The 23,125-nt window shown below is 38.6% G+C and overlaps 12 protein-coding genes across 12 annotated transcripts; 7 read left to right on the top strand and 5 right to left on the bottom strand.

The window, feature by feature from the left end:
- Positions 1-23: 23 nt before the first annotated feature.
- Positions 24-779, bottom strand: GMH1 (Gmh1p; the record flags this gene model as incomplete). The annotated part of the gene is made up of 1 exon (XM_448907.1): positions 24-779. One exon carries the CDS (start codon positions 777-779, stop codon positions 24-26), a length of 756 nt encoding a protein of 251 aa, XP_448907.1.
- A 1,435-nt stretch (positions 780-2,214) lies between these two features.
- On the top strand, positions 2,215-4,563 carry SET3 (histone-binding protein SET3; the record flags this gene model as incomplete). Its single annotated transcript, XM_448906.1, has 1 exon — positions 2,215-4,563. One exon carries the CDS (start codon positions 2,215-2,217, stop codon positions 4,561-4,563), a length of 2,349 nt encoding a protein of 782 aa, XP_448906.1.
- A 352-nt stretch (positions 4,564-4,915) lies between these two features.
- Positions 4,916-6,514, top strand: RQT4 (Rqt4p; the record flags this gene model as incomplete). The annotated part of the gene is made up of 1 exon (XM_448905.1): positions 4,916-6,514. One exon carries the CDS (start codon positions 4,916-4,918, stop codon positions 6,512-6,514), a length of 1,599 nt encoding a protein of 532 aa, XP_448905.1.
- A 107-nt stretch (positions 6,515-6,621) lies between these two features.
- DBP7 (putative ATP-dependent RNA helicase) lies at positions 6,622-8,769 on the bottom strand (the record flags this gene model as incomplete). The annotated part of the gene is made up of 1 exon (XM_448904.1): positions 6,622-8,769. One exon carries the CDS (start codon positions 8,767-8,769, stop codon positions 6,622-6,624), a length of 2,148 nt encoding a protein of 715 aa, XP_448904.1.
- A 358-nt stretch (positions 8,770-9,127) lies between these two features.
- On the top strand, positions 9,128-9,853 carry RPC37 (DNA-directed RNA polymerase III subunit C37; the record flags this gene model as incomplete). Its single annotated transcript, XM_448903.1, has 1 exon — positions 9,128-9,853. The coding sequence occupies one exon, from the start codon at positions 9,128-9,130 to the stop codon at positions 9,851-9,853; it is 726 nt and encodes a 241-aa protein (XP_448903.1).
- Positions 9,854-10,012: 159 nt separating this feature from the next.
- GCN3 (translation initiation factor eIF2B subunit alpha) lies at positions 10,013-10,930 on the bottom strand (the record flags this gene model as incomplete). Its single annotated transcript, XM_448902.1, has 1 exon — positions 10,013-10,930. One exon carries the CDS (start codon positions 10,928-10,930, stop codon positions 10,013-10,015), a length of 918 nt encoding a protein of 305 aa, XP_448902.1.
- Positions 10,931-11,294: 364 nt separating this feature from the next.
- On the top strand, positions 11,295-12,002 carry GVI51_L02783 (uncharacterized protein; the record flags this gene model as incomplete). The annotated part of the gene is made up of 1 exon (XM_448901.1): positions 11,295-12,002. The coding sequence occupies one exon, from the start codon at positions 11,295-11,297 to the stop codon at positions 12,000-12,002; it is 708 nt and encodes a 235-aa protein (XP_448901.1).
- Positions 12,003-12,016: 14 nt separating this feature from the next.
- ALY1 (Aly1p) lies at positions 12,017-14,101 on the bottom strand (the record flags this gene model as incomplete). The annotated part of the gene is made up of 1 exon (XM_448900.1): positions 12,017-14,101. The coding sequence occupies one exon, from the start codon at positions 14,099-14,101 to the stop codon at positions 12,017-12,019; it is 2,085 nt and encodes a 694-aa protein (XP_448900.1).
- A 902-nt stretch (positions 14,102-15,003) lies between these two features.
- On the top strand, positions 15,004-15,636 carry HIS3 (imidazoleglycerol-phosphate dehydratase HIS3; the record flags this gene model as incomplete). Its single annotated transcript, XM_448899.1, has 1 exon — positions 15,004-15,636. One exon carries the CDS (start codon positions 15,004-15,006, stop codon positions 15,634-15,636), a length of 633 nt encoding a protein of 210 aa, XP_448899.1.
- A 480-nt stretch (positions 15,637-16,116) lies between these two features.
- DED1 (DEAD-box ATP-dependent RNA helicase DED1) lies at positions 16,117-17,970 on the top strand (the record flags this gene model as incomplete). Its single annotated transcript, XM_448898.1, has 1 exon — positions 16,117-17,970. One exon carries the CDS (start codon positions 16,117-16,119, stop codon positions 17,968-17,970), a length of 1,854 nt encoding a protein of 617 aa, XP_448898.1.
- A 930-nt stretch (positions 17,971-18,900) lies between these two features.
- GEP3 (Gep3p) lies at positions 18,901-20,481 on the bottom strand (the record flags this gene model as incomplete). Its single annotated transcript, XM_448897.1, has 1 exon — positions 18,901-20,481. The coding sequence occupies one exon, from the start codon at positions 20,479-20,481 to the stop codon at positions 18,901-18,903; it is 1,581 nt and encodes a 526-aa protein (XP_448897.1).
- A 385-nt stretch (positions 20,482-20,866) lies between these two features.
- Positions 20,867-23,005, top strand: NOC2 (mRNA-binding ribosome synthesis protein NOC2; the record flags this gene model as incomplete). The annotated part of the gene is made up of 1 exon (XM_448896.1): positions 20,867-23,005. One exon carries the CDS (start codon positions 20,867-20,869, stop codon positions 23,003-23,005), a length of 2,139 nt encoding a protein of 712 aa, XP_448896.1.
- Positions 23,006-23,125: the final 120 nt, after the last annotated feature.

Raw genomic sequence — 23,125 nt, 5'->3', positions numbered from 1 at the left:
TTTATTTCATGCTGTTCATTAAATTAGGTGTAACTTCCGAATCCAAACAAGGCGGCGATGTCCACGCCAAACAATCCCACGACAAACAATATGCACAGCACAATTGTTGGGAACAGGATAAAGCTAATGTTCTTCAAGAAGGGCAATTGACTGTAACCGTAAAAAGTTAAAATGAAATAATGTATTGTACTAGCACAAAATAATGTATTTGGGACTAGAACTCCAAGGAATTTGAGCGGCAGTAGTAGGAAACGCAAATAATACAAGGCCACTAGAATGACTAAGAATGCGTTGCAATGCACGTCAAAACAGTAAGCCCATTCTATATTAGAACTGGAGGCTGATTTGAATTTAAATCTAGGTTGGTTTAGCGTTATCCAGAAGAAAGTAGCTGTAGCAAAACCAAAGAGGAAGAAATGAACAAATATAAGGTTGAAGATGGATTGTAGGCACTTCCATAGAGAGTGGTTGTAGTAGAATAATGACCAAAACACGGAGCTTATGGATATTAGCAGTATTTCGAGTATGAAAAATGATGGGTCATCGCGTGCCCACTGGTTCTTCGTCTGTCTTTGGTAGTATATGGCTCGGAAAGTCTTTCTGGGCTTCAGGATCAGGTTGACCATTTCCCACATTGCTGTTTCGAAATCGAGGTTTCCTGGTGCTTTGAACAGTGAGCCCAGCACAGGAGGTAATGTTCTGTCGTGTATATTCAGCTTGTAGGCTCGTTCTCCAAGGCCATCCTTATGGCCCGCATTAGAGGTTGGCAGTACAGACATGTGTATTTTGAAGGGCTGGAACCAATTGTGTAGTTATATTGAAATGGCTATGCTTTGTTTTATGTACTATGTTTCATAAAGTTGTTCATCAATTTCATATGTTTTGTATTAAGTTTCAAACCTTAGTTGTTGGTGATAATAATAATTGTAGCACTTTATGTAAATTTGAAATGTGCAACCTTGAGAAGTCGGGGCGGAGATCAACAGGGTTCGACTAAGGTTTAGCAGATGTAATTGAATGCGTAAAAGCACACCTCTTTTGCTTTATACGTATTGCTATATAGCGATCGGTACTTAAAATATTGACATTTCTATATTTACTGCAATTTCATGTTTTGTTGGCATAGAACAACTTTTGAGTAATGATCGAAGATGTTAAACTAGAATAAAAAAAAAATTACTTTATGTCAAATTTGACAATAACCACTGTGCATGGCATGCTGGTCTATAGCATTATGATTTATAGATGCAAATAATATCAAACAAGAAACCTATATGGCTGTTGTACAACATAATCAACCACGAACATATCACACCACTTGTACGTACAACAGTTCTTGCTAGTGCTGCCCCAGGGTGTATGCAGACGAGTGTGTCTGCAAAACCTCGTTCACGTATTACCAGTCTACAATGTAGTTACGGATTGTAGCTACGAGATATGTAATATCATTGAGCAGTGGGGTTCAGGCTCCGGTGTGGGTGTGTGTTAGTGTGTGTGTTAGTGTGTGTGTGTATACGTTCGCAGGTCGTACGCTACTACTCGTTCATGTGCAGTTCGTATAAGCAGAGCGGATCATTTCTTTCCTGGAAAATGAAACCCTAAAAGGGAGCCCAAAAAGCCCTAATGACAAGAACAGACGTACCATCAAGGACGCCACACAAAGATCAACAAAAACACCGCAGAACCAAGCGCACAACGCACTAGTACACAATGTTTGGACGTTTATCAGGGCGGGTGCTTCATTTAGGGTTCACCTGAAAATTGGCGTGGGTGTAACCGTTTTAGGGCTGCATCGTCTCCAAGTTTTTTTTGTTGGCAGAGAACGCAGTCGAGGTGCGGCCGTTTCTGTGGTTCTGTGGTTCTATTGTGCTCTGTAGGGTTATCGCCCTCTAAGAAAAAAATGGGCGAAAAAGCTATTCTGGTTTTTCCTAGGATTCGTATAAATACCGTCTACCTGGCAGTTTCCCAATCTGTCGTTAATTCTGTGGGGTTCACTTCAGAAAGCTATACGGGTTGTAGGAAACAATGGTGAATTCGTTGTGATCGAACTCTAACTAATTGACAACGAGGGTAGATCCTATAAATCTCAACACGACACCAAAAGGAAAAAAAAAAAAAAGAAACAGGGACGAACTAGGCCATAAATTTAACTATAAAAAGTACATAGGTTTTTATTGCAATTAGAGGACTACTGAGTGGCAGAAGACGACGACCATGAGTTCTAACTCGTTGCTGGATGATGCGTCTACGTTGCTGATGTTTTCCAAGGGCAAGAATGAGAAAGACGGCACTGGAGCTAGCGATAAGCACAGGGAGGATGTGTTGCGGAGCCCCAAGAACCTGGAGGCGGCGAACGCGGCTGCGGCGGCGTTGGCGGCTGCCGCTACTATTCCTTTGCCGTTGAAGAGGACGCGTACTAATAGCCATGACGGCAGCACGTCCAGGAGGTCTTCTGAGTCCGACAAAGAAGTGTCTGGCGAGGTTAAGAAACCAAAACTAGAGCAAGGCCCTGCGAGCGAAAGCTTGGAAAAACCTGTGGAGCAGCCAGAAGGTACTACGAAAAGGAAACCAGATCAGTGGCCGGTTTCAGAGTCGTACATTGTTGATATCGATGCTGGCATCATAACGTGTGTGTGCGATTTTGATGATGACGACGGGTTTACAATCCAGTGTGATCATTGTAACAGATGGCAGCACGCCTCATGCTTCGGCATCGACAACATAGAGAATGCGCCAGATGATTTCTTGTGTGACAAGTGTGATCCTCGAGAGATAGACGTAGAGGCCGCAAATATACGGCAGAAACAACAGAGAGGACTACTTGAGAAAAAAAAGGAATCCGCTAAACCTTCAAATAGACGGGACAGTGGTAAGAAGAGGAACTCAGCTTCGCAGGAAACCTTCGATGAGCTAGAGAGTACGACATCAAGGGAGGATAGCAAGTCCAATGACATAAACAAAGATAAAAAAAGGCGCAACGACAGTAAACAAGAGACCGTGACCGGAGGTAAATCTGAAACTGCCATAGAACCTGCACCCTACGTGCCCCCCAATGATGTCCAATTTAAGAAAGAATTTTTGTTAACACCAAAGGACGCTTATTCTGCAACATATGTACACTCAGATGAAAATGAATACAAGGATAAATATGTGAAGTTATTTATTGACAAGCACTGTGATGACGATTGGGTCATTCAGTATAACAAAAAGACATTGAAGACCGTTCCAATCGAAGTCAAATCATATTCCGAATCATCATATGCAAGAACATTTCCTGCACATACTAAACTAGGGGTATTCACAAAGGAATATTGCAACAATGGAGATCTTATCGAAGAGTTCACAGGGCAAGTTGACTTTCTCAAGACATACCTGGATGACACCAAGAACCATTATAGGATATGGGGCACAGCAAAAAATCGTGTTATTTTCCATCCTCACTGGCCTCTTTATATCGATGCCCGTAGTAAGGGCAACTTGACGAGGTTTCTAAGAAGAGGCTGCAAACCAAATGTAGAACTGGTAACAGTTTGCCTTCCATCCGCTGGCGAGGAGAAGGATATTAAATTTATTTTAAGAGCTACTAGGGACATTGATGAGGGTGAGGAGCTCTTAATTGACTGGAAGTGGGATTTACGTCACCCAATAAGAAATTTTATTAGTGGTGCAACAACCTTAGATTCTATGAATGACACAGACAAGTACTCAATAATACATTCAGTCGAAACAATTATGAGTGCTTGTGACTGTGGCTGTGGCACAAATAGTAAAGAATGTTATCTTTTAAAAGTAAAAAGATACTCACAAGGATTGTACAAGTCTGTTAAATCAAAGATCAAAATGAATAATCGTTACAAATTAAACCAGATTTTGAACCAATACCAGGGTAAAAAAAGAAGACAGATGCCTATCACTACAAGATTAATAGATGATGCTATAAGGCAGAAATACAAAGCTCCTCTAATCTTAGATTCTTATCACGAGGAGAAAAAACTTCAGCAGCTTTTGAAATCAAATTCTGGAAGCAAATCTGTTATTTCACCAGAAAAGGCAGCCCTAATCCAAAAATCCATCGCCACTATTAATCAAAGTATCAATTCAGTGGTGTCACTAAAACCGTATAAATATAATCTAGTCAAAGGTCAAATTGACGTGGCTACAACTAAAATGCCAAGTCCTCTTGCCCAATCACACGGTCCTTCAGACTTCATAAAGAACACCTCTGCTGAGGAAGCAATTGTATTAATCACAAAGATCACTGACTATGATGAATCTAAAGTTAATAATATCACCGACTTACCAATTCCAGTACAAATCCCAATAGCTAAAGTAGAGAAAGCCACAGAAATGGTTACTGATCCACATAATAAGCCTGTTCTTCATGAAAATAAATCAAACAGCACTACCACATCAGAGGTCTCTTTAGATGCAAGAGAATCAGATAATGCTCCTAAAGAAATCAAACACGACTACTCTACGACTGAGTCCTCTACTGTTGCTAATTCCTCGAATTTGAAAAAGAAGTTAAGTTTTGCTGATTATAGGAAAAAACTGCAAAAGTAGATGCCTTTTTTATTGATTGTCATATTCCTTGTACAATCCTAATTTATTTATTCTCACCTCTGTGATTTGAAAAGGCTCTGCGTTGCCAAGTAATATTGTCTCGAATGTGTTATTTATTCTTATTGATAGTCTATGTATAGTTTACACGATAATATATTGCTCTTTTTGATGTTTTGTTAATTGTTATTCTCTCATTTGAATTCTTCGTAAAACCCATTTGTGCTTTCTTATGGCTCATCGGCCTTAATGTGAAAAAAATCCAATTATGATACTAATCATGTTAAGAGTAGTAATTTCGACCCTGTAATTAGCTATGGAAAGGTAATCAATACAAACCACAAGAGTGCACACAATGACTCAACAAAAAGCAATTGATTATGCGATAGCCACGATCCCTGATATTTTACCATTAGAAGCAGATGAGATCAGGACATTATGTGATCAAATAATAAAATCATGCAATGGATCACCTGAACAAATAGCAGAAGGGTTTATGGGTATTTTGGGACAAGAAGAATTGGTTTTTGACTTTGTTATTAGATTTAATGAACTATATAATGAAGAAGTTTCTGTGAGAAAGGAAACACCTAGCAATCCAAATGAGCCAAGTAATGAAGCAACACCAGTACGCATCAAAACATCAGAAAGTAAAGCCCTAGAGTCTAATATAAAGAAATCACAAGAAATCAAACCAACCAAACCAGCAACTGTCAAAAGTAAGCCAATAGAAAGTGGATCGTTGGTTTCAAGCAAATTAGACCAGGTAGTAAGTAAACCGGAAAAACAGTTAAACACTACACAGAAGAAGAATCGAAAGGTCCAATCGTTGCAAGAAATTGATGAAATTGTTAAGATTCTAGAAGTTGAGAGGGAGAATAAAAATTCAGATGATTATGCTTGTAACTGTCAAGCTAGAAGACACCCTTTATTCGAACTAGTCCCAAATTGTTTGTCATGTGGCAAAATAATCTGTATCAAGGAAGGTCTACATTTAAATAACTGCAGCTTTTGCGGAGAAGAATTAATACCTATAAATGAACGACTAGAAATAATGGATTATCTGAACAAAGAGAAGGACGAAATCATAAATCGAAAGATTGTAGAGGCACCAGTATCTAGAAAGAAAAAACCAGAAAATAGTTATAAAATCTCAACTGGTATGGGTAAAAATATGTTTGAAGAACATGATAAACTAATGAACTTTATAGAGAAGCAACAAGAACGTGAAAAGAAAAGAAGGGAAGTTTTAAATAGTAATGAAGCTGAGAATGATACGCCGACACATGCGACAAATAGAGATGATGTTGACGAAGAACTTCAAGCCGCTCAAGACAGATTGCAAAAACTATTACATTATCAAGATACATCTGCCGAAAGAACAAAAATTATTGATAATGCCAGTGATTTTAGTATGAGTAACGAGACAAGCATATGGGGTAGTGCAAAAGAGCGCGCCTTATTGTTAAAGAAGCAACAAAGAAATATGAAAAAATGGGAGCAACTAGAAAAGGAAAGAAACGGTAAAAGAGATAAATATGTGGTCAGTATGAATATTAATTCTGATGGTAAGGTCACCATGTCAGAGGTATTGAAATCTGATCAAACTATTAACGCTCATTCTGACGATGACCTTGATGAAATAAGTGATGATGAGGACCGTGAAGACCTTCTAAATATTAAGCAACTAAAGAGCGATATAAATAAAGAAAAATCACTAAATGAAGAAGCAGCTTATAACAGTGAATGGGATTTCGAAAAAGATCAAAAAAAATTCACTGTGCCTGTCTATTACAGATCTGAAAATAGCAAGAATGAAACCCAGGCTGACACTAAATTAATGCAAGATGAAGCCAATAACGATAATCAAGTTTCCAATAATTGGAAAAATAGAGTACAATTTGAGCAGACCGAAGCTGGCTCATTAGAGCAAAATATCCTAGCTATTATTTAGTTTGTTTTCTCAAGTTTTGTTACGACTAATGATAAAAATGCAATATATTGAAAAGGATGCTAAAGTATATAAGATTTTTAAGATAAACATCATTAAGTATTGATAGACTAGTAATTAAATTCATCTGCACTTTGTTTAGCAGCCATACGTGCCATTCTAAACATTTTATTTTTAGCGTTTTCTTTTTTTGGCTTACTTCTTTCATTACCATTGGCGTCTTTGCTGCTATTCATACCCATAGCCTTAGGCCTATCTCTCAAACCGAAAGACTTGGCTAAGTGACCAAGATGTACGCCTTTCAGATTGAAGTATTGCTTTTCAGCAGATATATGAGTTGCATAAGCCCTAACATGACTGATATAACCCTTGGTCGCTTGTTCCTTGAACTGCTCATTCTCAAGAATACGTCTCTCGACGTTCAAATGCCATGTGGTAGCATTAGTATCCCATTCAAATGTTTTTCCAGTAGATTTGATTTCTTTGTCATTTCTTGCAACGTCAATGTCATTGAAGGCTTTAATTAAGACATCCTTTTCAGCATCTAATAAATCCCAGCCTTTGGGATGATATTTTTGAATGTAATCTAGATATCCTTCTTCTTCGCCTGGAAGTAAGAATAACAAAGCCTCACCACTTCTGCCCGCTCTGGCAGTACGACCAATTCTATGCAAATGATCTTCAACAGCAAATGGAGGGTCAAACTCAATAACGGTACTCACATCAGGCAAATCTAAACCTCTACTGGCGACATCTGTACAGAATAATATTAGATGTTTACCCTTGGTCTGTTCGCTATCTGTTGCAAAATGTTTCAATGTCATTGTTCTCATTTGCTGACTTAAAGAACCATGGAGCTTATAACATATTATACCAGGTAACTCCTCATCCTTAATGCTAGGCAATATCTTATTTCCTTTTGATAATACCCTAACAGAATCACCCACCAAATTCTTATATAAGCCATCATTACCAGAAAATACTTCAAAATGATAATCAACACTATCAGCACAGGACAAAAAAACTATTGTTCTCTTTGCAACAGAACCAGCGTCTAAAGGCTTCTTTTGAATACCATCCAGCACACCAGCCAAAGTAATAAGCCTCAATTTAGGTGGCGCAATAACAACCTTTTGTAATAGTTGGTCAGGAACAGATGTATTATCCATCATAGTGTCTTTTTTCCCACCAATGCTTATAACTTTATAGTTGTCAAGCGATCTCTTGCTCAATTTGGCAACTTCATTATTCTTAGTTGCACTACATAGCAAATGTACAATTCTGTTTGGTAATTTTGGATATTTCCTAGTAATCACGTCCATTGAATTAACGATCTCCATTATTTGGTTGATAGTCTCTTCAAAACCGAGCTCCATTAGTTTGTCACCTTCATCAAGAACAACATATCTCAGCGATGACTGCATTTGTTCTTTAATAACCTTAGTATTTTGGAAATGGTCAAGAATTCTGCCGGGTGTACCAATAATGAAGTTACAACCCTTTCTTAGTCTTGCCTTTTCTGATTTCTTTCTTTCACCACCGATCAGTAAACAAGGTACCAAATAATGACAACAATTTGCCAACATAGTTGTCACATGGTATATTTGACTGGCCAATTCTCTTGTTGGTGCTATAATCAACGCAAAACATCCAGATTTTCTGTCGATGTGATCGCCCATACCAAGAATAGCCGAAAATATAGGTAGCAAATATGCCAGTGTCTTACCAGACCCCGTCTGAGCATGAATGAAGAAATCTGTCTTATCAGCGTTTTGCAAAATTTGAGGAATAACTACCTTTTGAATGCTTGTAGACTTTTGAATACGCATCTTGTTCTCTAAGTGAGAAACCACAAGCGAACCAACACCCAATCCTTCGAACGAATCGTCTGTAAGAGGAGCATTCGAGGGAACAACTTTATCATCTGAGTTGTGCTTATTCTTATTTTCTGATGTCTGCTTGGCTCTGTTAGAAGTAAACAAAGAGGAGACAATTTGCGAATTGATATTAACATCAGCCTTAGAAACAGGCTTTGGAATATTCTTCTTTTCCTGAGCATTCCCAGTATCTACTTTAGCTCTTTTATCGCCACGCTCTTTATCGCCACCTTCAGCTCTACGCTTCACTGGCTCTCTACCACCTAGTCTTTGTTGTAACTTCCGTCTATCTTTCCATCTACCACCAGTAACCTTATCTGCTCTTTGGATACCTGCAGTATCTGTGCTAAAATTCAGCACCATAGATTCATCGTCACTCATTGCTCAGGGTATTTGGTTAATATGATTATTTATTTGGTATCTGGGAATAAAGCTATAAATGTTTAAAATATGAAATAATAATATAGTGTCCCAATAACTAAGCTCATCGCAATTTCATATAGCTCATCGCAAAATTTTCCAATCTTCGTGAAGAATCCCCCGTAGAGAACAGATTCTGGAAAATTTTGAAAAAAGTTCAATTTTGGTGCGATGAGCTGCTCTAAACTAAATCAAATAGACCATGTTGATTACAATTATCATTCCAAATTTGAGACTTACCAGCTAAATTCCGCCTTGCAAATAAAGAAAGGCAACACAAGAGTAAGTACTGAGTTTTTTTAAAGAGACGATCCATAAAATGAGCAAAGAGTCGTTGTTTGTTGACGAGGACATGGATGTTGATGTTGACATGAGTGAAACATCAGATGCTGAGGATGATCCAGTAGTTAAAGAGATCCCATTGAATCTGTTGAGTAAGGAGCTTGATCTTCATTTGCTGCAGTATGTTAATAAACCACGGTTACTTGGGAGAAAGCCAGTTGAACATCCTTTTGTACTGGCTAGTAGATATAAGAAGAAGTCCGCCCTGTGGGAATTGGATATTCCGCTAGATGAACAAGCCTTCTTCAACAAGAATAAGACCGAGAACGAGTGGGAGGCTGCAAATTTACAGACACTGAGAGGCGTGGGTGTTCCGAATGAGGGCCAGTATGCTGCCATTTGCGTTGATGGAGAGTTATATCTGAGCAAAATATCTGATGTGGCTCAAATGAGACCGACTTTCAAGTATCTTGATAGCATTGCACAGAAGAAAAAACAAGAAGAAAATAAGAACAATATGACAGCGGCAAGTCAACGATCACAAGTGGTCACCATGTCTGTAAAAAGTGTTAGTGATCAATCACAAAATCGTCTTACTGGCTCATTACTTGCACATAAAATCGCTGATGAAGACGACTACGAAGAGTACGAATGGACTATTGATCAGTTTGAACAATTTAAGAACGCAGTTATAGAAGAATCACAAAAGAATATTCTCGAACCACAGCAAAGTACAGAAAGCTACATTTCTTCTTTAGTATGAAAATATAATGCTTTCATCATAATTGAATTATGCATGTTTAATTTTTTAGTCAAAAGTTATTCTTGATGAAAAACTTTTAAACTTGAGTACATACTCTATATATCATTGAAGTTTAATATACAATATATTGTCATGACTGCGGTATGCATTTTTAACCTTTTAGTCGTACCACATTTTAATCAATTCTTCGGAGACAGCACTTGGTGTTAAAACACCCAAGTCTGTTATTAGAGCTGTGATATATTCGTGTCCTGTATAATCAATTAATGGACCCCGTAGGGCGTCTTCATTTTCACTGTTACGTGGACTGAAGTCCAAGTACTCACCATCAAGAGGAAGGTCATCAGACGATAGCGGGAACATACGTACAAATTTGTGACTCTCTGTAACCACATAAAATGGTTTTCTGGCATTTTGCGCAAGTACACCAACAGAATATGTACCCACAATATTAATAATACCACCCGATTCCGCAACACCTTCAGCACCAACAAACACCTTGTCCACTTTATGAATGACAGTTCCCACAGCACTATCTGGAACAAGTGTTACAGAAATTCCCTTTTCCACCAAAAGGTTATATAGTTGACGACCTTGTTCGGTGGGTCTTGATTCTGTCACTACACATCTGAATCTAATGAAATTGTTTGCTGCATGTGTAAGCAAAGACATAACTGCTCTGGAAAACCCATGTACCAAAATTATATCGTCATCACTAATGAAATCAACACCAATTTCAGCAATTTTGTCTCTCGACATCTTAGCTCTTGAAACAAACAACTGACCATTTTCAATCAAGTGCTGCTTACAACTTTCCCAGTCACCATATAGATGTAGATTCCTCAACACAAATCTCATGAATATATCACAACCTGCTCTCAAAGAAATCGAATTTGGAATACTCTGAATCAATTCTTCTGCTGCACACTTAATTCTATTGATCATCTCAGCTGCTGTCTCAGGGTTCTTGACCTTTAACAGCTGAACCAGTGCCTCGATGGCACCGATAGGCATGGTCATCTCCGGATCTTCCTCCAAAAACTTCAAATACGCATCCGTAATACTAAAATCGGGCATGTCTATAATCTTTTTAATGCTAAATATTTGCGCTTATCTGTAAACCGTACAACTACAGAATCAATGGTATTTTCTGCTCTGTATTTATACTTCTAAAATGTATTCTTCACTGCTCATCGATGAATTTTTCAGCTTTTTTGTACTTTTTCATTTCGCAAGTGATAAAATCTATAGAAATTTGCGATGAGCTCCCATAATAAATCAGTTTTACACTAATATTGTAGTCATTAGTCTTTAGGATGTTACAAAAGGATCACATTTGGACTTTTCAATTTTCTTGCAACTACAAATATTGTTGTGTTAGAACTTAAAGCTGGACTTAAACTTGTGAGCCTCCCAAAACGATATCTTGGAAGCTATAAATATGAGTGTGTTTAAGAAGAGGAAGAGATTAGGAGGGACAAATACTAAGCAGGCTACACCTGAACTGAATATCAATGTGGGATACGAAGATGAAGATATAGAAAGCAACGAACTACAACCGCTGAGGGTAAATCGACTTGAGTTTCGGGATAATGACTTTACCGATAGTAATGACAATAAGAGTAATTCTGACAGCGAATACGATAACTTGATAGAAAATATGAAGTTAGCAAACTCAAATTACAACAAAGATAGTGGTACCAAAATAAAAGCTATAACTGATGATAATGATGATGATGATTCTAATGCAGTTGAGGACATAACAATTGATGATATTAATATGCCAGTTACTGAGGTCGATAGTACTAACTTGGAAGATACAAGATTAGCATTAACTGATAAGGAGAAGAGAGTAGAAGAACTAACAAGAAAAAACGAGATAGAAAGCGGGTTAGCCAGGCTAGACAATCGAATTACCGACTGGGAGAAGAAAATATTAAGTCAAAATATCGGAATTCAGGATCAAGCGGATATTGAAATGCCAGAATTGACTATATCTGATCTGGATGATCCAATAGGTGAGCACATTTCCGCGTTGTCAAGAAGCCAAAAGTTTTTAACTTTGCAACTTGAAAGACTTAATAACGAGAGGAATAACTTAGAAAATGATATCAATATGCTAATAAAATCAATATCTACTCAGCAATGATATATAATGTGACATTATTTGTGCTGATCTTTCAGCAATGAAGCTATATCTACAGAACTATCCGTCGGGAGCACCTTAGGAGATTCAAGTGCTTCTTCGTAGTCTGAGGCATCTTCCGCGTGCGCGGCTAGAATTTCCTCCATATTTCTCGGACGACTATGCTCAGTAACGTGATCAAAAGATAGTTTCCTTCTTCTGAACAGATAATGCGCATCCTTTTGGTTGTATGAGTTCGGCATACTTGCTCTTCTTGACAGTCTTCCATTTAGAAAACAATTAGATTCCTCATCCGGAACTCTGAATTGTATGGAAGGTTGAAATGTGTTTGAGGTGATATCTTCTTCTCTGCTACTAATGCTATTGTTAATGCTTTCATCATCCAGGTTCAAATGAGGTATTTCACCAACAGATACTCTAGGAACCTGTGCCTGCTCGTAGCTTGGAGGATATGCCGGCATATCTTCATTGCTAACAGAATATTTAGGCGGCTTGCTTCCCAAGTCTGGCTCAAGTGATAACATAGGTAGAGCTTGAGGTGATGTCATTTCCGTCTTAATAAATTCTGGTCTATATATATTGGATTTTAAAGTAGGCGAATTGAAGACTTTTTTCCTTTTTTCCTTATTTTCATTATTTGACGTCACATCGTCAGTTTCAGAACCTAATATAGGAGAATGTATAATCTCTTTAGGATAGAAGATATTTGAATCGTGACTGTCTGACCCATTTGTCATATCTACCGGTAATGAACTAGACACTAAGTCATCATATTTTGGTAGAAGCGTATTGGCATGAGCGCAGTATGGATTAAGTACATGAATGGGTGAGTCAATTACCACCTCGTAATGCTTAGGTCCAACTGTAATTCTTAATGCTACTTTTAACCAATGTTTACAGACGATCGGTTCAAAAGTTGTATCAGGATGGAGGACCTGTTTTAGTGACGTCGAGTCAGCCTTAGGACTTGTGAATGATGATGGTACAAATATGTTGAATTGAAATGCTTTGTTTGTAATATCACCAGTGTTGGGATCTTCTAATAAATTACCCAAGTTTTTGACTCCTGGCTTTTTACCTGAAGACCCTGTTCCTTCCTGAACAGGACCATTTAGTTCTGATAAAAGGTAGTTTTTTTCACTATCAATTCTTGTAATACTCTTATCTGTAGCAGTATAAGTGATTGTTTCAGATAAATAAATCCGTATTCTGTGTATTATTAGTTTGTCCAAAGGAAGAAATTCAAAATGAATAGGCAAAAATGCGTTTAATACTAGCTCCTTTCTAGGTATGATAAGGTTATATTTAAGTTTGTCGTTCCATACTTTATCGACAACGATAGGCTCTCCAAGCTCTACCTGGTCAGATGGTGGAATACGATAAAGATTTATGAACCTACTACCGATCATAATCTTTTTTGTTTTAATTACATGACCAACGATTTTCTCAACCCGCAACTGCATGTAATATTTAACAGAAGCATGAGGCATATGCATAGTTTCTGGGTAGAAATGCGGTATAGGGTGCTCAAACGTATACACATATTCACCTTTTTGGAAAACGAACGGCCCTTGTGAGTCTGTTAATTCTGGATCAATGGAGTCTCCACTTTCCTTAGAGGATGCTGTATCATCAGGTGCTCTATAAATTGCTGCACCACTTCTTCCCAGGATGTCATCCTTTTCGTTGTTCTCTACTGGAGTGTTATTCGAGTTTTCACCATCAAAGTAAACCCAATGGTGGGTCATCAGGCTCTTCTTCTCATGATAAGCGTCTATATTTTGTTTCATGTCGGGCGGCCATCGAAGTTCTAAGTCACCTTGAAATGTAAGCATTATGCGACTAAGCTTGCAAGGTCTCAGTACTTCCAAAATCAGGCATCCTCGCAGCAATACTGGAGGCTTCTGGTTCAACTGATCTTGGCCGTTCTTGAAGCCCTGCAAAAACACGTTATTCTCCACAAACCGCACATACGCCCTAATGTTATTGGTTTTTATTACTGGGTTGGCCTTCTTATCTATCACATCAAATCGCTTATCCCTAGGTGATAACGGCGCTGTCGCACCGGCCTCATCACCCTTGGTGCATGCTGCAACTCCCATCAGCTTTTCTATTTGATACACGTATCCCAAGAATGTAAAAATGTTTTTCTTGCAGTATTGGCTGTTTAAGTTACGCTATCTTCAACACTGTTAGGTCGATAGCAGCCAACAATAAAGGTTATGCGTCTGGACTTAGACTGACCACAATGCACATCACTAGCGGTGCAGTTCTGCCAAGATTTTTGCTGCATTGTTTATCACCACGGTCTCACACGGGGTGGGAATTCACCGTCCCACCGTCTATCATGTGTTGACTTAGCTGTTTTCACAGACACACACAGAGACACACACATATACGTTGTTACCCACACGATTAAACAAAAGACAAACATATAATTTCAGTAACTCCTTGTTCAACAGTGATACACACCACTAGTAACCTCTATAGGAGAACAGACGCAAGAGCTCGATTCCCCCATGTACCACAGTCAAGAGGTATGGACCAATGACCTCTGTGTTAAAAATTTATACGTAACTCTATAACACCGATCAGATGCACAGAAACTAAGGTACAAAACTGTCAAACAATGCACGCAAGATCGTAAATCAGATACTTGGAAAAAAGAAAGAAAGAATCCATGAACCAGGAGGGGCGGAGGAACACATAACACCGATCAACGTACAGTGGTATAGTACACATGTTCTATCACTAGTAACGTAACAATCAAATCGCCCGAAAATGGCGAGGAAAATGACTCAGAAAGTTGAAATTCCTCAGAAAAGACCGTAGACCCTGCATGATGACACATCGGGCAGCGAAAGGCGGCGGAATTCTGGCCCGAGTCACCCAGCTCTATATGTATATAAAGCTGCGGATGCCTTCTGATTTAATCTAGTTCTAGTTTACTTCAGGTTTACTTAAAGTTGAGATAATTGAAGCAAAGAGAAGCATCGAGCAAAGGATGGCGTTTGTTAAGAGGGTTACGCAGGAGACGAATATACAGCTGGCGCTGGATCTTGACGGTGGGTCTGTTTCTGTACGGGAGAGCATACTGGGCAAGGAATATGCTAGTGGTGATGGGCAGACCATCCATGTGCACACTGGAGTTGGGTTTTTGGACCACATGTTGACTGCGCTGGCGAAGCATGGCGGGTGGTCTCTGATCCTGGAGTGTATAGGGGACTTGCACATCGATGACCACCACACTGTTGAGGACTGTGGGATTGCGCTGGGCCAAGCGTTCAAGGAGGCGCTTGGCTCCGTGCGTGGTATCAAGAGGTTCGGGCATGGGTTTGCACCACTGGACGAGGCGCTGAGCCGCGCTGTGGTTGACTTCTCCAATAGGCCTTTCGCCGTGGTGGAGCTGGGCCTGAAGCGAGAACGCATAGGCCAGCTATCCACAGAGATGATCCCGCACTTCTTGGAGAGTTTCGCCACTGAGGCGCGTATCACCATGCATGTGGACTGTCTGCGGGGCACCAACGACCACCACCGCTCCGAATCAGCTTTCAAGGCGCTCGCCATCGCCATCAGAGAGGCAAGAACACCTACGGGTCGCGATGACGTTCCATCCACTAAGGGTGTCCTAGCATAGAACACAGCCCACAGCTACCACCATCAACAATATTTATATAGATAACGTACACATAGAAATCACACAAACAGAGTATTTATTCTTAACTACATGAACTACCATCAGACCGTCTGGGCCACTATATAATGTGCTATTCATAAACGTGATCACTCTACGTAGCAGGCGACCCCAGGTGAAAATTTTTCAGCGAGCTGCCAGATTGTCAGGTGAAAAACTGAAAAAAACTTCTGGGCGATGAGCTTGTGGCGGGAAATTAAGTATATAAAGCAGTTAGTTTCTTCTGCTTCTTGTGGTTCTGGGTATTCTTGTAATATTTGGAATAATAGAAAACCAAGACTACTGCCTTTCTTTTCATATTATAGAGGAAGAAATACGCACGAACACGATATAGAGGTAAATTTTTTGCAAAAAGATACCAAACTATAAAAGAAATAGAAGACTAAACTACAAAAAATAAAGAAAGTAATACATATATCCAATATGACTGAGTTAGCAGAGCAAGTTTCCATGCCTGAAGGGCAACAAAGACGTGGTGGTTACGTTCCACCTCACATCCGTAACGGTGGTGGCAGAAGAGGCGATTCTGCTCCTCGTGGTGGTTTCAACAACGGTGGCGGCCGTGGTGGTTTCTTCAGAAACAACGGTGACCGTGGTGGATTCGGCTTTGGCGGCCGCGGTGGTGGCTTCGGTGGTAACCGTGGTGGCTTCGGCGGTAACCGTGGTGGTTTCGGTGGTGGTATGAGAGGTAGATGGGTTGACGGCAAGCACGTTCCAGGCCAAAGAAATGAGAGAATCGAACTTGAACTGTTCGGTGCTCCAGAAGACCCAAGCTTCCAATCCTCTGGTATTAACTTCGACAACTACGACGATATTCCAGTGGAAGCCTCTGGTGAAGATGTACCAGAAGCTATCACCGAGTTCACTTCCCCACCTTTGGACAGCTTGTTGTTGGAAAACATCAAGTTGGCCAGATTCACAAAGCCAACTCCAGTTCAAAAGTACTCCGTACCAATCGTCTCCAAGGGTAGAGATTTGATGGCCTGTGCCCAAACTGGTTCCGGTAAGACTGGTGGTTTCTTGTTCCCAGTCTTGTCCGAATCTTTCTTGACCGGCCCAGCTGAGAAGGCCGCTAACGATGGTTACTCTTACCAAAGAAAGGCCTTCCCAACTGCTGTTGTCATGGCCCCAACCAGAGAATTGGCTACACAAATTTTCGACGAAGCCAAGAAGTTCTGTTACAGATCTTGGGTTAAGCCATGTGTCGTCTACGGTGGTGCTCCAATCGGTAACCAAATGAGAGAAATGGACCACGGTTGTGACTTGCTAGTTGCCACCCCAGGTCGTCTAAACGATCTTTTGGAAAGAGGTAAGGTTTCTCTATCCAATGTCAAGTACCTGGTCTTGGATGAAGCCGACAGAATGTTGGATATGGGTTTCGAACCTCAAATCAGACACATTGTTGAAGACTGTGACATGCCTCCAACCGGTGAAAGACAAACTCTGATGTTCTCTGCCACTTTCCCTCACGACATTCAACATTTGGCCAGAGATTTCCTACACGACTACATCTTCTTGTCTGTCGGTAGAGTCGGTTCCACTTCCGAAAACATTACTCAAAGAATCTTATACGTTGAAAACAGAGACAAGAACTCTGCTTTGCTAGATCTATTGGCTGCTTCTAACGATAACTTGACTTTGATTTTCGTTGAGACCAAGAGAATGGCTGACCAACTGACCGATTTCTTGATCATGCAAAACTTCAGCGCCACTGCCATCCACGGTGACCGTTCTCAAGCTGAACGTGAACGTGCTTTGGCTGCCTTCAGATCTGGTAGAGCCAACATTCTAGTTGCTACTGCTGTTGCCGCTAGAGGTTTGGATATTCCAAATGTTACCCACGTTATCAACTACGATTTGCCAAGTGATGTTGATGACTATGTTCACAGAATCGGTAGAACTGGTCGTGCCGGTAACACCGGTGTTGCTACCGCCTTCTTCAACAGAGACAACAACAACATCGTTAAGGGTCTATACGAAATCTTGGAAGAAGCTAACCAAGAAATTCCTCCATTCTTAGAAGACTGTCTAAGAGAAGTCTCCTTCAGCAGAAGTGGTAGCAACAGAAGTACCAGAGGTAACAGAAGCAGCAACACCAGAGATTACCGTAAACACGGTGGTAATGGTTCCTTCGGTCAAAACTCCAGAAACAGTTCTTGGGGTTCTGCCAGAGGTGGTGGTTTCGGTGGTTCCACTGGTGGCTGGGGTAACGACAGAGCTGGTGGTTCCGCTGGCGGCTGGGGTGCTTCCAACACTAAGACCTCCTCTTGGTGGTAATTTTTCTGTTCACTATCTGTGTACAATACTATTTTTTTCACTTCAATATCAGTTGACCCTCTGATACTTTTTTATTCTTTTCAGAGGTTCTTTTTATGAATTGCTAACTGTTAGCAACAAAAATTGCTGCTATTTTTTTATTACTCTAAATGCTTAAAAGTTACAAAAAGCTACAATGTATGTTATTTTGTCTGATTTTGAGTTTATGCTGCTTCTTAATATTCTCCTTTTGTTCTTCTGATCTATTTTGTTATCAAATGTTTGGATACTATTTGATATAAAATACCCAAGGAGAGTTTAATGATGAAGATTATAGAGAATAAATAGAGAGATCATTTTTTTTTGTTTTACCAATATGAGGAAGATAATGCTGGAGAGGCTGGATATTTTACCTACTTATTTGATAATTAAAAGCAGAATAAGAATAAAGAACCGTCATGTTAGCACTGTTTTGTTAATTTGTTTTTGTTTTTCCAATTTTTTTTATTCTTATTCCATTTGATGCATTTTATTTCATTTTTGTGATAAAAGTTATTTGCATAACTTTTACAGAGTTGATTAGGAACTCATTTATTTTCATGGGGTTTCTTTCAAAATTTTAATTTCATTTTCTCCATTTCACTGTATTTTATTATCTTTATTTCTTTCTGTTTTTCTTTTGTTTTTCAGGTTGGCAGACATGTTAATCCCTAATATTAGTGTATTTTATATGTTACTACTATTTTTTTACAGTTTTATTTAATTAATTATGTAGATAGAATACTATACATTGGCTTTTATTATTTTGATCTATGATATTATATTTTAAAAATGTCATAATAAAGTTTTTTCCTACTAGCCAAACCAGCAACTAGTACATGCTATATCTATTTATGGTCATATTTTATATATACAGTAATTCATGTGACTATTGTTGTATTTACATTGCTTTTACCACTTGAAATGCCACATATTGTTTCCGAACTTTTCTAGGTTATATTTATTCAGAATCTCATCTGTTCTTTCTTTTACCTTTTCATAGCTTTCTTTAACTGTTTGCAAAGGATTAGGGTCATTATGGGCAACAACATAAGTATGACTTACAACTGGTTCCTTAATATAGTATTTTCCTTCTTGAGATTTGTCATAACTATCTTCTGCAACCCTCTCCAGTGGCTTTCTGATACAGACATCAATACCATCTAACACCCAAAGCTCATACAATCCTTTGTATTCATACTTTCCAGTGGGAGTCAAAGAGAAATAACCGATGTCTTTTAGAACTACTTCAATAGGACCCTGAAACGGAGGAATTATATGCCTAATATATTTTTCTTTGCCTATACCTGGCTTGATACCACAGTATTTATTTAGTGGATGCTCCTTTGACCCACTTTTACCTAAAACTTCAATTCCTCTATCAGTATTATGAAATTGTCTCAATTCCCCTGGTATATAACATACTATTTGGTTAATAGTCGTCGGAGGTGGTACCAAATAGAAGATTCCTCCCAATGTTAGGCATTTGCCGTTTTCATTCCCAACAATTGAATCATAGCGCTTCTTTTTCACCCTCTTTTCACTAAAAATACTAGTTTTGCGGAATCTTTGCAACCATTTTGGATCAATAAACTCATCAATCCGATAAGAATTGTAATTACTATAGCCAGGAAGATCGTATATTATCTTTTGTTTGATTTTATAAGCTTGGAGTGTTCTTGTTAGATTAGGTATATGTGAAACTCCAGCTAACTGTTTCTCAAGAAAGAATTTTTTACTAACAGCGAGCTCTTCTTCGGCTTGCTTATCTAACTCAAAGTTTTTAACATCATTACCGCGAATCTTCACCCCAAACAACCTCCTCAACAATGCATTTATCAAGGTGGATTTACCAGAGTTGGGTTCACCCACAAAATAGTTTGTGCCATGCAAGAACGAAAACAGTGTATCCAGATTCCACCTATTCAATGTGGAAGTCACGATGTTTCTAGTAGCTTTTGAATTCAAATAGGTCTCAAAAAACGCATCAAGAAAAATAGGTATCTGTTTCTGCACTTGTTTCTTATTCTTGAATACTCTATCAGCTTTCGTAAAAACCATCGTGGTGTTGAAGGTTCTATTCTTCAGTAATTGAGAATTGATATGAAATGGAAACTCCAAAATAGGAGCTGTATGAACAACATTTGAGTGGAGAGGAATCTGCTTCTCAACTTCTTCAAATGGAATATCCTTAAATTCAGTAGCGTTATACTTGTTATTGTGTAGGGCTTCACTACATCTTTTACAAATCAATGGCTTTTCTAACTTTATATCATAATTTTCTGTATCAACAGTCATTTCCTTTATTCGCTGGATATCCTGACCAAATATTAAATACTTAACATCTTCGAGAGTAATTTTCTTAACCAGATTATCATCTTTCTTAGTATAATATCCTAGAGCACCGGGTTGCTTGTTTTGAAGTTTGACACCACAGCTGTTACAGTCAATTAATCGCTTGAAAGTACTGGAAAAATAACGTCGAAACCTCATCACAATATTATAGTGAGTTCCTCTATTTGTAGTGACAGCTAACAATATTTGGTTGTCTAACGCTGTTAGCCAATAACTACCGATAGATGCTATGTTTTAGCTTATATGCTCATATTTCTCGGCAAGCTCATCGGCACATTTGACGGATTTCTGAAAATTTTTCAAATTTTGAAAAAAAAGCTGCGATGAGCTCATCTCATCGCATAAAAATGGCTTCATAGTGTTAAATGCATCACATTAATTATATTCTCTTCAGTATAGTTTTAAAGGTAGCTATTTGGAATTTAGATATTGCGGTATCCCATTAAACATATTAGATTAGTGTTAAAAAGGTTTAAGTAACTGACAGGCACATCTGGGATATCAAATTAGAAACTTATTCAAGATGGGTAAAGTATCAAAGGCCACAAAGAAGTTTCAATCGAAGCATTTGAAAGATGCTTTAGAGCAAAGAAAGAAGAATAAGATTGAAAAGAAGCGTAGAGAGGGTCGTCGTGGTAACAAAACTGAAGAAGAAAAGAAAGCCAAGGCATTGACCAAGGAAGAACAGAAAATGAAAAAGTCCTCTAAGGATGAAGTGTTTAGAGACATGCCTGTCGATGAATTTTTTGAGAAAGGTATTGAATTACCAAAGGAGAACAAGAAACTGAAGAAAAAGCAAGCTGAATCCAAGGGCGACAGCTCTGATGAGTCTTCTTCCGATGAAGAAGGTGACATTAACATGGATGAGCTATCCAAGAATGATCCGGAGTTTTTCAAATATCTAGAAGAGAATGACAAGGATTTGCTTGACTTTGCTGGATCAAACCCTCTAGATGGTGTTGATGATAATGAGGAAGAAGAGGATGACAATGAGGAACAACAGATTGATTCAGACTCTGACATTGAAGGCAAAGAAGAAGAAAGGAAGGCCAACCAAATAGAATTGACTCATAAGTTGGTAAAACAATGGAAGACTCAGCTTCGCGAATCACCAAGTTTGAAACTGATAAGAAATGTGGTTAGCGCTTTTAAGATGGCTATCAACTTGAACAGAGATGAGGATACAGAAGAGTACAAATACGCAGTTACTGATGAAAAGGCATTCCAAGAACTGATGTTCATTGCACTAAAAGATCTTCCTGCCGCTGTTCAAAAGCTAGTTCCATACAAGGAAACTAAAGGTACTAGGACTTTGCCAAGCAACAAAACTGTCACCAAATTATCATCCATAATTAAGTCTCATGCTGCTGCCCTACTTACTTTTATCGCAGATATCACAAACACCGAATCTGCAGCTCTAGCTTTACATTCAGTGAACAGTCTAATGCCTTATTTCATCTCTTACAGAAGAATCTTAAAAGAACTAATAAAGAACATCGTTGAAGTGTGGTCCACGACCAAGGATGTTGAAACTCAGATTGCTACATTTGCCTTCTTACATAGTGCATCTAAGGAATTCAAGAAAGCTATATTAGAATTAGTTTTGAAAACCACTTATTCAACATTCATTAAGAGCTGTCGTAGAACTAACATTCGTACTATGCCTTTAATTAACTTTCAAAAAAACTCTGCAGCCGAGCTTTTTGGTATAGATGAGGTCGTCAGCTACCAAGTTGGTTTTGAATATATCAGACAGTTGGCTATTCATTTGAGAAACACTATTAACTCAACCACAAAAAAAACCAGTAAAGGAAACCCAGCTGAAGCGTACAAAATTGTCTATAATTGGCAATTCTGCCATTCATTGGATTTTTGGTCCCGTGTTCTTTCATTCTCCTGCAACCCGGAGAAAGAAGGTAATCATGAATCTCCATTAAGGCAATTAATTTATCCACTTGTACAAGTTACCCTTGGTGCAGCTAGATTGATTCCTACCCCACAATTCTTTCCGCTTAGATTTTATTTGATTAGATCAATGATTAGAATGTCTCAAAACACTGCTGTATTTATACCCATCTACCCTCTACTTTCAGAAATATTAAGCTCCACAGCATTCACCAGAAATCCCAAGAAAAGCCAGAATCTTGTAGCATTCGATTTTGATCACAATATCAAATGTACTGCTGCTTATTTAGGTACAAGAACATATCAAGAGGGCCTATGTGAACAATTTATCGACTTGGTAGGTGAATATTTGGTTCTGTACTCAAAAAGTGTAGCTTTCCCTGAACTAGCAACACCAGTCGTTATTTCTCTACGTCGTTATGCCAAGACTTCTAAAAACATCAAATTCAACAAGCAATTACTAAATATAGTTGAGAAGTTGAATCAAAATATTAGATTAATTGAAGACAAGAGATCCAAGATTGATTTTGGTCCAAACAATAAGACAGAAGTTGCAAGGTTTTTGAATGAATTGCCTTGGGAAAAGACCCCATTAGGTGCTTATGTTGTTGTCCAAAGAGAAGTTAGAGAAGAAAAGAACAAACTCTTGAGAGAAAGTTTAGAAGAAAGTGAGGATGATAAAAGCGATGACGATGAAAATGTTATCGAAAAGAACTTAGACGATGAAGACAGCGAAGACGAGGAAATGTCTGAATAGATGTTCACTCTTTTATAAATATAAAAATCTGTATAATATTGCTGTTATTTTTTATGACAGGAAATGCAATGCATCTGAATTTTAATACATTTAAAATTTGAAATTACTACTTATTTAACT

This window comes from Nakaseomyces glabratus, chromosome L, assembly GCF_010111755.1.
Source record: "Nakaseomyces glabratus chromosome L, complete sequence".
NCBI lineage: Eukaryota > Fungi > Ascomycota > Saccharomycetes > Saccharomycetales > Saccharomycetaceae > Nakaseomyces > Nakaseomyces glabratus.
Note: the sequence above shows the minus strand (reverse complement) of the source record. Positions and strands in the feature narration are given on the sequence as shown.